Genomic DNA, 14463 nt, shown 5'->3' with positions numbered 1-14463 from the left:
TAAAGATAAAAGTATGAAAAAGATAATTCCATCTATGGCTGCAACTCATTTGTTTTTAATTCATGTATTTTTTTCCGATTAAAACTGATGCATAAAAAGTGCATAGAAAAAGGTTCCTTAAAGACGAGTTTTTACAGATTTAAACTGAAACTAAATATTTTCCTGTTGATGAGTTCTGGATAAAGCGTAGTGACAGTCAAAAATACATTTATTATCTTAAATGCAAAATATTTATATATGTATTTTTGAATTTTGTTAAGATTTCTGCTGTAGGACAGTTGCTTTGTTAGTTAAAGGTATGTTTTAGAACAAGGGTCACCAACACGGCTCCTGCGGGCACCAAGGGGCCCTCTAGGACCACATACGGGGCCCTCAACGTCTTCTGAACACAGAACAACTCACCAGTGGGCTAAGTCAGAAATTTTATTTTATTCTGTTGCGCTTCTATTTAATCATTTATCAAGCATTTCATCAGAGTAATTATAGACTTAGACAGATTTTATTTGATTATAGAGGGCATTTTAGCATTTATAGAGATATGAAAATGACAACATTTAAAAGAAAATTAGAAATGAAAAGTTAACCATAAAAACTTTTTGTTATGGTTGAAGTTTAGGTGAACATGGACCCCTCTTGTTCATAGCTTAGTATTGGTAGCCTTTTCTATGATTCAGTAGCCATAAAAGTAGCCCTCAGCCTTAAATGATTGGTGACCCCTGTTTTAGGGTCTCTTTACTTCAATTAACAATTAATAAATGACTAAATTAGTTGATTATTTCAATAATAAATCGATCCGATTAATTGTTTTAGCCCTAGTTCCATTCGTCTTCTTTTCTTTCTGCTGTTATGGTTAACATAATTATAATAAAAACATAACAGATGCCAATGCAATACATCTGCTATGATTTATTGCATTGGCATCTGTTTGTTTTATGGTTAATTAGAAGTGCAAGTTGCATGCTAAAATCTCCTAAGGAAATATGAATCCCACTAGATTAAGCTGATTTTTGTCACTGTTTACTTAAACTTTGACATCTATTGAGAAAAGCAGCCACTCTTCATCATAGTGTTCCTCATCCTTAGAGCAAACGCCAAACAAAGTCGATAAAAATGCTGCAGAAATGTTGTTGGAATCTGTCAGAGATCATTTGTCAGTCATAGTATTTCAGTTATTGTTGANGGCTGCAACGCGAAACAAAGTCGATAAAAATGCTGCAGAAATGTTGTTGGAATCTGTCAGAGATCATTTGTCAGTCATAGTATTTCAGTTATTGTTGAATGGCTGAATGGAAGCCAATGCAGCAACGGTTGCTGTCTTTAAAATTAAGCTTTACACTTCTTCAAATGAGTTATTGCAAGTGCAAATCATAACTTTTAACACCATCATGGACTAACAGCCATTTAAATGTTGCAGATTATTATTATTTTTTGGTTCATCTTGTAATACTTATTGTTATATTTGTCTCTGATCTTTTAAAGATGTTGATTTTATAAAGAAAATGAATCTTGTCTTTCTTTACAGTTGTGCTTCTAGTTTTGTTTTTACAAATATTGTTTGGTTGCCTTGTGGGTTCATTTCTTATTTGCTCTGTAGTACTGATGCATTTGTTACTAACAAGAAGCTGTCTTGCTCCTGTTTCTAAAGAGCAAATCCGCACTAAATCATTCAGGCAGAAAACAGTTGCTGCGCTGGTTTTTGGTTTAAATCTCACTTCCAATCCGTCTAAGAAATAACCTCAGAGTCGATAAAATAAAGTGAGTTCTTGATTTTTCTGTTTTTTCTTTATTATTATTAAAGGAAAGCTGTGGTATTTCATACCACAACATTTCTAACATGTTCTCTTTAAATGATCCGTCTTTCCACATGTGGTTTCAGTGTTAAATGTGCTTGAATGAAAGCTGAGCTTTACTGACATATTTTAGAGCCATCGTTGCATTCCTGTTTCTACTGAACTTAACTGTATTTTAGTTAATTATCCACTCTGCATTGATTAGAGTCTGAAGCCAAGAACAAAACCTTATAGAAAACTTTGTAGAGGAAATTAAATAGTTGTTTGCCTTGTCACACTGAGGGTTTCTCTGCTGATAAATGTAAACTGCAACTCACTTTCGTTGTAGGGGAAGCTGTGAAATAGTTAAACCTACAGTTACAGATCCTTGTAGGTAGTTTCCTCCTTTTTTAACATTGCAACCACAAACTTTACTTTTAGTTGAGCAACCAGCAGAGAGTTGCAGATTCTCGCAAAGAGGAAGGAAATGATGGTGTTTCCATTTCTGTATTTATCCCTCTTTAACGTGATACTCCTTTATAAAACTCCTCTGCAGCCCACTGCTACGTTTTTAGTAAACAGAAATCTGTGTTATTTCATCTCTAAATGGTACCTTTGTGCGAAGGCCTCTGAGGTTTGTTACTTTAATGAGCAAACAGAGTCATGAGCACCAGCGAACACAAAGGACAGGTCAGGGAGAAAATGATGGAGCAGTTTAAAGCTGCTTAGGTTATAAAGCAAGCTTTTAAGAATACATCGACTGTCCAGGGAAAGAGAGCAATAATCAGAAGCAGTCCTGGAGGAGCTGCAGAGAGACGCCGCTCTGGTAGAATATTCTTTTAACTGAACATCAGAGCTGCATGTTTGTCAGTGTTAACATGTGTTAGAATGGCCTAGTCAAAGCCCACAGCCAGCTAAGATAGGCTGGCACATTATTGCACATTTATCATTATTACAGCGTCAATATTTGCTAGTATTGCAAAGAGCTGCTTTGACTGCTGTGAAAGCTGGTCTAAATGATTAAATCCAGCTTTGTTGGCCAAGATGGTAAAAACAAGGAAATAGATTTTGGTTCATAGTACAGCATGAAATATGTCTGCAAATAAAATTTCTTTTTTAAATTTAAAAATCAATTAGATTTTTAAAAAATCAAACAATAATCAGAATGTAAAAGGCATTATTAGTAGATTTTATTGCGGGATTTAAACCAGGTGAAGATTTACTGCTTTAGGGGTTCTGGTGTATTTAAAGAAAAAAGGTTTTTCCATCTTAGATCAATTTTAGATTATTTTTTTTTATAATTTTTGTAAGTTTTGGCCTAATTACTACTGAGTGGGTAGTTCTTTCAGCCAATGACCTGTTTTAGAGTTTATATTCTCCAGTCAGCAGCTATTCTGACACATCATTGGTTGATATTTCTATCCAAATTCATTCAATTGATTGTTAGAGCACTAATGTTAAAAAAGATAAAAGTACAGAAGGAGCCACCCATGGCGCCTTACATTCAGATGCAGCTGCGACTTTTTCAATGAAATGTTAGTTTTGATGGGAAACAATAATTTCATTTTCCTCCAACAGGGAAATAATCTTTCCTATGTATGAGGTCTGTGTATCCAGTTAACTTGAGGAAAAGAAACAGTAACTTTGCTAAGTTAAATATTTTCTTGCAACTGCTATATGAAAATTCAGCAATGTTTTACCATGTTTTCCTGATATTATAGCTGGCTCTTTGTAAAGACTGGATAAAATGCCCCTCTGTAAACATCAAAAGTTGGTAGAGATAAAGGCTAAATTCAAAAACATCAAAACTGGCTCGCTTTTCACATTTTTAGCTGTAAGAAAAAAAAAGGAAACCCCTCAGAGCATTTATATTTTGATTAGCTTGTCAGTCGCACAAAATCTCTGTGAAGTAAAGATAAGTTTGTAGTTAAAATGTAAGACAATGTAAAAAGTCCTGGAAGAATGAAAACTTTACAAGGCACTTTAGGCTGAAGAAGTTTAGAAAAATGTAACAATTAAATACGTTATGCTCAAAAAATTGTAAACAATATCAGACAAATCCTGTTTGGAGGAAGTATCTATGTCCAAACTAGAATCTGATGATTCTGAATGACTTTAAAGTGATCCAGAATCCCTCTGTGGTTCATCTCCACAAATACATTTAGAGTTTTTCTAACTCCATTCTGACTGCAGGGAACATCCATTTCTGCATTTATCTTTTAGAAGTGCTGCTATAGTAGAGCAGGTTACCTGAGGACAGAGTTTCCTCTGCTGCAGAGCTCCCCTGCTCTGCAGCAGAGGCCTCTGAGACGGTCCAGCATCAGTTTTCTGCCTGGTTTGATTTTTAGTTTATTTTCTCTTTAAGTGAAAACACAGTTTGTGCATACAGCTCAGTTTAAAGTCCCTGTCCTGCTCTCTCTGTTATCTGAAGTGAGGGGCTTGTTTTTAACCTAGAAGCCTGGAGAGGTGAGTCCAGCTTTAGAACCGACCCGGCCTGATTCTCTGACCCTCTAATAGATGTATCTCCTTCCCTCCCTCTTTCCATCCACCCCTCAATGATCTCCTCTCTCACCCTTCTCCATTTAACGGCCCCTTCTTTTTCTCCTCTTTTTTCCTCTCTTGTCCTGCCTCCCTTCCTTTCCTCTCCGTGACCTAACATGTGCTGACCTCCCTCCCTCCTTCCCACCGCTGTCTCTGCTTTTGGTGATGTAGATAGTGTTGTCGTCTCTGCGCTATGGCATAATCACGGGCTCCTGGGTGGAGCACGTTCACCTGTGGCGCTTCAGGGGCGTCATTCAGTGCCTGCCCATTATCGCCACAACCTTCTGCTGTCACCCGTAAGTAACCCCCCCCTCCAAATAAAGCACGGCAGGGGCAGAGAGCGGAGGAAGCTTTGCTCTCCCTGGAACTCTTCCTCATGTCCCCACCTGAACCTCCTCCCCTTCATCCCCATCCTTTCCTGGTTTGAGCTGTGTGTGTTTGGTGGCAGTAGTAACAAGGCAGAGGGGTTTGATGAAATGTTTCATTGCTGCCCTGCATCCTGGGTTTGGATGTGGTGGATTTTTATTCTTTAGGCACTTAAAGGAGCAAGATGTGGGAAACGCATGCTGGTGAAAAACCTGAGAGATTTTCTTTAAAACTCTTTAAATTATTTTCAGTTTGGATCATTTTCATTCTACATCTTGTTGATTTTGAACCAGGCAGGTTTTTCGCTCAGAATGCAGTTTTCTTTTATTTCCTTCATACATGTTCTGTGATTTTCTTCCCTTAATTAAAACTGTCAAAAATCAGGGAGCTGTCCAAATGGAAACCATCCTCCTCCTGTTTTTCGCTCTGTGTCCTCCGTCCATTTGTGTTCACTTGGTCTGGGCTGTAACCCCCGTTCCCCCTCCTCCCCACCTCCTTCCCCTCAGATGGTGCTATCCTCGTTCAAACATGGGCTGCTCAGCGGCTGGTGGCTAGGGCAGGTCTATTTGGTGCGCTGGGAGGGTGTTTTTCGCTGTATCCCTATCTGTGGGATGGCCTTCGCCTGCCAGTCGTAAGTACTCCTCACGCCATCCAGGGTTAACATCAGAAAACTGATATGAAACGTTTTTGTTCAGCTGCAGCTTTGTAGATTGGAAATGTGTTTTATTAATAGAACATCATAGGCTGTGGTTGAAATGACATCACAAGATCATACTTCAAATAAAAAATGATCTAATCCTTTTGTTTAAAACGGAGATGCAACTTTATTCTGATTAGGGCTGAAACTAACAATAATTTAGCTAATCGATTATTCTGTCTTTTATTGTTTCAATTAATAATCGGAGAGCCAAAGGTTCCTTAAACCAGATTTTCTTATTGAATTAAACCAAGTGAAGCTAAAGCTTTTCCACTAGTGGAGTTCGGGATATAACATATTGACGGATGAAAAAGTTGTATTTTTTTTTTTTATCTTAACTGCCGTGTATATATATATATATATATATATATATATATAATTATAATTATTTAGATTATGTCAATAATTATTTAGATTATGTCAATAATTTATTAATTTCAGTCCTAATTTTAATGCTAAAATAAAAGGAAATACTGATTGTTAGAACTTGTTGAAAGATTTTAGGGAAATAAAAAAAAAAGTTTCAATAAGCAGTTTATAGGTTTACAAAAACTTGTTTCACTACAAGGATACGTTCATGCTATTCAAGTTTACATTACTGATTTCAACTCTCTTCATCTTTTAAAATTTTGCCGGAACTATTTTGTCTATTTTATTGATCCTAAATTTGGTAGAAATCTTTTATTATTGTTCTTATTTTTTTTTTAATCATAATTATATATGACTGTAAAACGGGTTTGAATCGCAGCTTCCGACGTAAAACTGTGAGTTCGCTGTAATGTCCTGCTTGCCGACCCCTGAACAAGAGAGTGGCTAAAAAGACACAAACAAATAAATTCTATTTATGTAGTTTTTTAATAGAGTTTGTAGTCTGGATAACAGCATGTGTAAAATATACAGTAAAAAGTGACGGATGGAACTTTTTAAAACTTCTAAAAGGGATCTACCGAGTTTGTGTTATTAGCTAGATAAAGCATTTTTTATTTAGAATTCAGTTAATCAGTAGGGTGCAGCAACATGTGGGGGAGGGTTGCTCCAAACAGTTGGAGGAAACTAGTACCCTGGTATCTCACTAGAAGGGTTTCCAGAACCAGTCAGGTTTCAGTGGTTTCGAAACATCTTATATTTTTATATTGGTGCATTTTTAGTCCTCAAAGAAAATCCTGAATAATTTAAGTTTGTTTTTATTTATTTATGTACATTTCTGATTAAGGTTAAGTCTGTCAGTAGAAGAGAATAAAGATCTGATCATTTATAGATAAGATTATGCTACGAAACAGCTTCATATAGTTGACTAATCATCCATATTAATGTCTGCCTTCTCTAAATAAAAATCTAAATCCGTTTTCTCTGTGCTTTTAAATGCTAACATAGCGATCCATTGATCCATTAGCCATCGCACCACAGTAGCTTCTCTAAATCTCTGCATTTCTTGCCTTTCACCCTTCTGCCTGCTCAATCAGTGGCTCCTTTGTGCTGCGCTCTATGATGGCTGCTTGCTGGGGGTTTGCGCTGGCTTCGGCGGGTTGTGGGCAGCCTGAACCGACTAAATTAACAGAGTTTGTGTTAGATCTGAATGTGGTGTTGGAGAAGTGTTCTGGTGAGATCATTAAGACACAGATGTTTGGGTGGTCGATTGTGGCGTATTGTTTTGTTTTGTGCCAGAGTAAGTGAGTAAAGCTGGTTGGAGTGGGTGGCTGTAAGCCTGGAGACCTAAAACTGACTTTAATTAATGTAATGACATGAGCTAACTAAACATGGTGTGGTGGGCATGTGCATGTCACCCTAAACCAGGGAAACCTACACTTGTGTGTCTCTGTGTGAGCGTTGTTTAGCACTCGTTGTGCTAAGTGATATTTGGCAGGGGGGATTTCTTGGCCTGTGGTCATACTGAGCGAGGCGAGCTCTCACTTAGCTTCAGCCAAACCACTAATCAACACATTGGCCTGCCGCCACCTTACAGACACACTGATGTATTCACAGGCTGATTAAACAGCTCTTAGCACATTGGATTTTTATTACGTTCATGAAATGTGTTTATTTTCAGCTAGAACATTACTTAACATCACTATTATGACGTGGTGGGAGCTGGCCCTGTGCTTATGGAGGCCGAATAATGTGGAACATTTGGCTCCTGTTGGAAAAACACGCAAGGTGTGCAGCAAGAATATTCCTCTGTACGGAGGAGATGGCAGAAGTTTGGGAATCTGGTCTAAATTTCTTGTATGAACAGTTCATCCATCAAAATGTCAAAGAAACTGTTAATTTTAAGCCTCTAAATTCCCAAGTTTCAATTTCAAGGCCTCTGGAGCAGAAAACTTGTGGAAGAAAATGTAATAAAACCAGAAAAGAATTTAGTTCCAACCTGGAAAATCTGAGCGCAGTCCCACCCTGAGCCTGATATTCAGTACACCAGCTATGCTTAGAGGCTCTTTTGCACAATTCAGATGTTTAGTTCTACTTCTGATGGTTGCTAACACATTAACCAAGCTTTGACATGTTGCTCTAGCAAACTTAAAAAGAAGTAATTCAAGAAGTTTTCTACTTTTTTACATGAGTGCAAACCCTGAATTCAATTCATCAGTCAATCAGGTTCTGATTCCATTAAAGCACAAAGTTGTATTTTATCCTCCTGTCTCCAATTATATTGAATCAGGTTAACCTAAAATAAAATTCAGCTGTTTAATTGGGTTTTATATCTTCTTTCCATTCTTAAACAAAAGACATAATTTTCCTGGAGCTTATAAAGAATCAGAAATTGTTTAAAGATATTATTATGGAGTAGGGCACAGAAAGCTTTATTCATATGTCCTTATGCTAATCAATTAACAAGTTGGTCCAATTAATGCATTTATAAAAACTGAAGAAAATTGGAGGACTTCTAATTCCCCATGAATATAAAAGACTTTGTAAAAGGGATGTTGCCATGACCTCAACAAAAATACTGAAGGTTCTGCAGTAACTTCTAACTGTGCCTCGCCACCTTGTAGTTGGGATAACAACTTGCTAAAATATCAATATGTTAAGGCTAACTAAGGAACACTTCTAGAAGATTTTATTATAAACTAATCATCCAGGTCTGTCAAAAAATGTTCAGAAACAACAAAATGTAAACGACCAGAGTGCTATAAGGCCTAAAAATACACTGTAGGGTAGGTTCCTGTTCTGTTAGCCCAGGTTTATGACATGATACATAGTTCTAAACACCAAAAGATAAATGAGTTAGTTTGCTAAAAAATGAGAAAAGGTTTTAATTTTAGCCTAATGGTGAGTTGATTCAAGAAAAGAAGAGTGTGTAAGGGAAAAATGAATTGGACAGCTGGACTGTCAGGAGTTGGAACAAGAGAAAACTAGGAGCTTAAATTATTTTACATTTGAAAATTTAAAAAAATATTTGTAATGAGGCACCTAGAGCATGTTTTTGCAGTTTGTGCAGGAAAATATGTCAAAGGTTAGGCTGGCAGGCTTTACCAAAAATGTCCTTATTCAGTCCTGCGATGGACGAGCTGCCACTTAGCAGCCCATCGTTGGAAAAGCATTCCCTTTATGATGTCATTAAGGGAAAGCTTTTCCAACAGCCCATTTAGAGCACACATAAGCTAAGAGGTGGAGAGGTGGAAAGTTGTTTTTCATTTGTGAACCTTAAACAAAGGCCTCAGGACACGTATGACTTTTACAGAATGTTTAAGAAGTTAATAATGTGGGACCTTTGAAGATGTACAGAGTTGTGGAACCACTTTCTCGCAGCGTTTTAAAATGTTTGCTACCTGCTGAAGCATAGAATATGTTGAAGCTCTTTGCCGCTGCATCCACACGTGCTGTCAGCCATGCTCCTATGATAGTTTAGTCCCTGTTTCAGCTGTATTGCTTATGTGAAGAAGGGGTTTGAAATGATCCATCATGGTTGATCCTTTCTTCACTACTTAGAACAACTACAGAATGAAGCATCAGTTGATATTGCTAACAGCTATTGCATCCAAAGCAAATCCTGAGAACAAGAGTTCATATTGTCATAAAATGTTTAAACATCCCCAAAAAAATCTGTGTTTTTAGAGTATTTAGTTTCTTACTTTTTAATGCTTTTATAATTTTCATTTTTTTTTCATCTAAATATTGTTATATGCCAAAATAAACTCTTGTTTTTTACAGAAAGTTAAGGGGAATGTTATAAAATGCTGCGTGGTGAAAAAAATCCTTTAGCTTTGGTGAATTTCTCCATCATCTGTCCTCAGTTTGATCAGAGGACATCAGCCTTTGAATAAGGACGTTTCAGTGACCATTAGATGCCTACTGTTTTATTTAATGTTGGCTGAAAGATTTAATGGCTTGCACATAAAAAAATGTCAAGAATAGCATCCTGGTAAGGCTGAAGCTAATAAAAATCAGAGTGTGTGAAAGTGAGACAGGCTAGGAAAGAACAAGAGAAGGAGAAAGTTATGGCTTCTTGCTCCTTCTCTTATTTCTGCTCCGTGGCTCCTCTTTTGTGTTAGAGAAAGGAAGCGAGGGGAGAAAAAAAGAGTCTGCCAGGAAAGTTTATAATGCTCTAAAACCTGTCAGGCACTGGCTTTTATTTATAAAGCCTGTAAATTTACTGGTTAATGTGTCAATGGCCCGCTCTGCACACCCAGCCCCTCCCAAAGCACAGAGCAGGAAATTATGGAGAGAGAGAGAGAGAGAGAGAGAGAGAAGGGGCGATTCAGGTTTTACCTCAGCCAGCCTTTACTACTGTCACCTATTCTGTGTCACCTCCCCCCCCACACACACACAAACACTCCCAGCATTTTATACACCCATCATCACATCCATCTCATGTTTTTCATTTACTTACATTTTGCAATAATTGACACATTTCTGCTGCTTAATTTGCTCTTTATATCTTGACTTGAAAATCTCTGATTGCTGAGCTTTGAGATACTAGCCCCGTTTACACCACCCAATGAAAACCGCGGTGAACTCAGTTCCTCACGACTGTTTACACACCACAGTAGCACGGTTCCTCACCTCCTAGTGATCCACAGTACTACGGTTCTCTATAGGTAATAAAGTACATCAACATGGCGGGACCTGTAACATTCAGGAAGTTTGTGGAGAGTCAGGCGGAGAAGACGGCTTTCGGTAAATTTACTTGACAGAGTCGGGTTTTGGGAAGTGGATACGAGAAACAATAGTCTTATCAGGGTTTACAGACGCAGGAAAGAACAGGACAGGAGTTAAGGTTCATCACACTGCTAAGCAGAATCATCACTAGAAATCATGTGCTACGGTAAGGAAGCGTTTATTTTTCTGAATTGTCCTGATTACGGAGGCTGACTGTCAGGAGATGACTTGCTCTGCTCATCTGCTCTTTGTTATCAGAGAACTGAGCCACGACTGAAACGCGCCACAGAGTCACACTGATGAACTAGTACCATGTTGGCGCGGTTCAGTTGTTTCTGGCGCGGTCTGGTTCAGTTCTGCATACCGTTTACTTTCAACTGTTATCTCGGTTACCGTGCTCAGACCGATCTATGAACGGGTTCAAAAGGATGGTGTAAATGGGGCTATTAACTTAGAGAACGCCGACATTAGCACAACTGAAAGCTTTTTTGTTTAGTATCTACTAGGCAATACTTGTGGTGTTCTATTTTTAGGTCACCTGTCATATTATCCTACTTTAGAAAAGCTCACCTTTAGACATTAATATGAGATCATTCTCTCTTCCGGATTTGTTTCAGGTTGTTAAGAGCAATGATTAAAATGATTACAGATCACAAAAATGCACTCTGATATGATTTTGGTGACCATGACCATGTTTCCAAAATGCATTGAGAAATCGACAGAAAAATTGGATGGATTCTGAAAAACAAGATCAGCAAACGCATCTTATCCGACCCAGACTAGCATCGGTCTTTGTTAGGTCGGCACTGTATCAAACTGCTGTCATCACTGCAGTGTAATTGTGAGCAGTTTTACAATAATACTACCTGGATGCAATTGTTATCATATTACCTCTAAGAATCTAATTATGAATCAAATCTCATGCATTACATGCAAAGAATGTTGTAGCTTGGTTACCTCTGATGGCCAAATCAGTTACTTATTTATGGCATCACATTTATTTCAAAACTGCCTGTGAGCAAAATTAGCATACATTTGCATGTATGTTAAGCTACTTTGTTAGCCTCCTCCTGGTAGTTGTTACATAAGTAACATGAACGTACATGCGAGTATGTTTATTTTGTTCTCGGGCTTTTTGAAACAAATGTGACGCCATACTTATTTCTTTGGCTTAATGGAAAATGCGGGGAAGATTTCAATAAAGGGGAAACAAAGTAGAAAAAGACAGTTAATAATATTTAATGGTATGTCAGTGTTTAGCATAAGCACTGTAAGTACGTGCTCATATGATGTTGTACAGACAACAGACAAGTGAGGCTGCTGTTACTGAGGAATGTAGGCTAATTGTTTTTAGTTATTTGTCAGGTGTTGAAATGAAAGTCAGATGAGGCTATTTTAAGACTTAGACAACTTTATTGCCATTTTGTATCCACAGAGTGGATACTAAAAGAAACTTCATTTTGTACAGCTTTCAGAGCATTTTCATTCCCTAAAGTGCAGCAATGATGAAATGTAAACAGTGTGGGAGAAAAGAAATGGTGCAAAAACGCATTAATATGGAAGTTCAGAGCAATAACTATGCATGGAGCAATTATGCAGTGTTTGTGTGATGCAGAGTCTGGGACATGATTTAGAGACCTGAGTGAAGTTGCCCCCCCCACCTTCTTCAAACCAGACAAAATTAGTGTCAAACGTTTGTGCAGCAAAAACAGATGTTAAGTGACCTTTGATGACCTCTACGAAATAATATTATTATCGTTAAAGAGACATCAGTACAAATGAAATTGTTTGCCATACAAAAATATAAAATTTTAAAATTAATTTTAAATGTAAAATATTTTAAATAAATATATAAAAAATTTATACATTTTTATACATTTAAAATATATACATTTTTGTACTGCTATCATTTTAATGATATTAATAATTGTTTGTAGAAGCCATCAAAGGTCAGGGAACATTTGTTCATTCTGAATTTTGTTTTCATATAAATTATAAGTTGCTAACCGATGATTCTATCATTTTAAACTTAAAAAAATGATAGCGGCACAAACAAAAATTTTTGCTGCACAAACGTAACACAAACGTTTGACGCCAATTTTGTCTAATTTGAATAAAGTGGGGGGGCTGGTTGACCTTTGACCTCTAGAAACATCTCTTTGAGTGAAGTTGGCCCAGTTTGCTCAACAGTTCAGCTGTCTGATGGCGGGGGGGAAGAAGCTGTTGTGGAATCTGTGTATTTTTAGAGTTCAGACATCTCTGCAGCCAAATAAGTAGGTTTTATTGCAGTTTTTCACCTTTTTACTGTAAAGAAATACAAAAAAGATGAAAAGGTTAGAGTTTTATTTAGTGGAATTACAAATACCCATGCAGTATTATTAGTGGAGGTTATTTAATTAATCTTTTTCTGTGTTTCTGACATTGCTGTAAGATGTTTTATTTTATGTTTAAGATTTAAAGCCAGTTAGGAAGCCCTAGTTTTGTTTCCTAATATACATGAAGTGATTCAGAAACTGTCAGACTAAAAACAGCAGTCTGCAGAATCCTGAAAGAACAACCAGTTTAGTCACCTCGGTTTTTAAACAGCTGTTTTTATCTGGGCGTTTTTGTTAAAAGATTAAACAAAGTTTTTATCTCTCATCACATTAAGAGGAAAATAAAATTTGAGGTGAGCTCCATGAAGCTGATAAAAACGTAACTTTATAAGTGAAATGAGATGACTGCATGTCTGACAGAGATGCTTCATCTGAGCAGTGAGCAGCACTATGAGTCCGCTCCTTAAATCAGAGCCGATCCAAGTGTTTATTCTGGAATAAGTTGCTCAGAAGGTTTTCATGGACAGAAACATTTTCCTGAACATTTGTTAAGCGCACTTCCTGACGTGATTAGCATGTAGCAAACAGAACAGAAGCTCCAGCGGGGCTTTGTTTTAGGCTGCATGCCCAGTTTGTTGTTTTGGCCCGTTTGTCCTTCACAGACAAGTGCTGCCAACGTACGATAGCCTGGATGAGCCATCGGTCAAACGCATGAGCACCATCTTCACCTCCGCCCTCAACGTGGTCACGATCTTCTACATCACCGTGAGTAGAGCCGGACCCTTTTCATCACTCCTGCCATTCTCACTTTTCTTTCTCATAAGATCAAGGAAAAAACCAAAACTTTTAGTTGAATTTAGTTTCCTTGTCCATCATTTCATCCTTGAGCAGGTGGGCTTCTTCGGCTACGTCAGCTTCACAGAGAACATTGAAGGCAACGTGCTGATGAACTTTCCGTCCAACCTGGTGACAGAAATGATCCGCGTGGGCTTCATGATGTCTGTGGCCGTAGGATTTCCCATGATGATCCTGCCCTGCCGCCAGGCTATTAACACCATGCTTTTTGAGCAGCAGGTAGGGTCAGAAATCATTTTTAACCACTTTCTGCCAGAAGGCTGTTTGGATGCTTTATTTCTCTGTTAAAGTTGCCTTGAATAAGTATTAAAATTGCAGCATTTTCTTTCTTTTCGTTGGGACACATCAAATTCTATATTTCGTAAGTTTTTATCAGAGCTTCATGTGACTTATAAAGCGATTGATGATTGTAAAGGAAATAGAAACGTTGAAGGTTTTACTCATATTTTAATATACAAATCAAACTCAGTGCATTGTGAATTTGATTCCTCCTGTAATCTTATCTTAATACTCCGCCTGTGTGTAGCTCAGTCAGTGTTCATTCAGATTGTCTGGTAAAAACATAGCAAATAAACGGCTTCATGAAGGGTCACTAAGTTTAAAATAGAAGCTATTTTTATCCGTATTTCTTTATGCACATTTTAAAGAAGAGGTTATTGGAACCCGAAAAATTCCATCAACTTACACAATTACACAAAAACATGTTAACAGGAGCAAATTGATAAAAATAGACCGGAGGAAAAAAAAAAACATGCATCGATACTCTTGCGGACGTATCGATGCATCGGATCCTCAGCTGTTGGATCGATGCATCGATACAAAA

The 14463-nt window shown here is 37.4% G+C and overlaps 1 protein-coding gene across 1 annotated transcript in view; it reads left to right on the top strand.

Annotated features, from left to right (window-relative positions):
• Nucleotides 1–14463, top strand: part of slc38a10 (solute carrier family 38 member 10) — a 35561-nt gene that overhangs the window by 6500 nt on the left and 14598 nt on the right. The window contains exons 5-7 of the mRNA XM_015399790.1: nucleotides 4482–4606; nucleotides 13448–13550; nucleotides 13677–13859. Of these exons, the coding sequence (XP_015255276.1) occupies nucleotides 4482–4606; nucleotides 13448–13550; nucleotides 13677–13859 (411 nt within the window). The remainder of the gene's footprint in view (nucleotides 1–4481; nucleotides 4607–13447; nucleotides 13551–13676; nucleotides 13860–14463) is intronic.

Source organism: Cyprinodon variegatus, unplaced genomic scaffold, assembly GCF_000732505.1.
Source record: "Cyprinodon variegatus isolate N-32 unplaced genomic scaffold, C_variegatus-1.0 Scaffold1046, whole genome shotgun sequence".
NCBI lineage: Eukaryota > Metazoa > Chordata > Actinopteri > Cyprinodontiformes > Cyprinodontidae > Cyprinodon > Cyprinodon variegatus.
The sequence above is the reverse complement of the archived record's forward strand: the minus strand, read 5'-3'. Positions and strand labels throughout refer to the sequence as shown.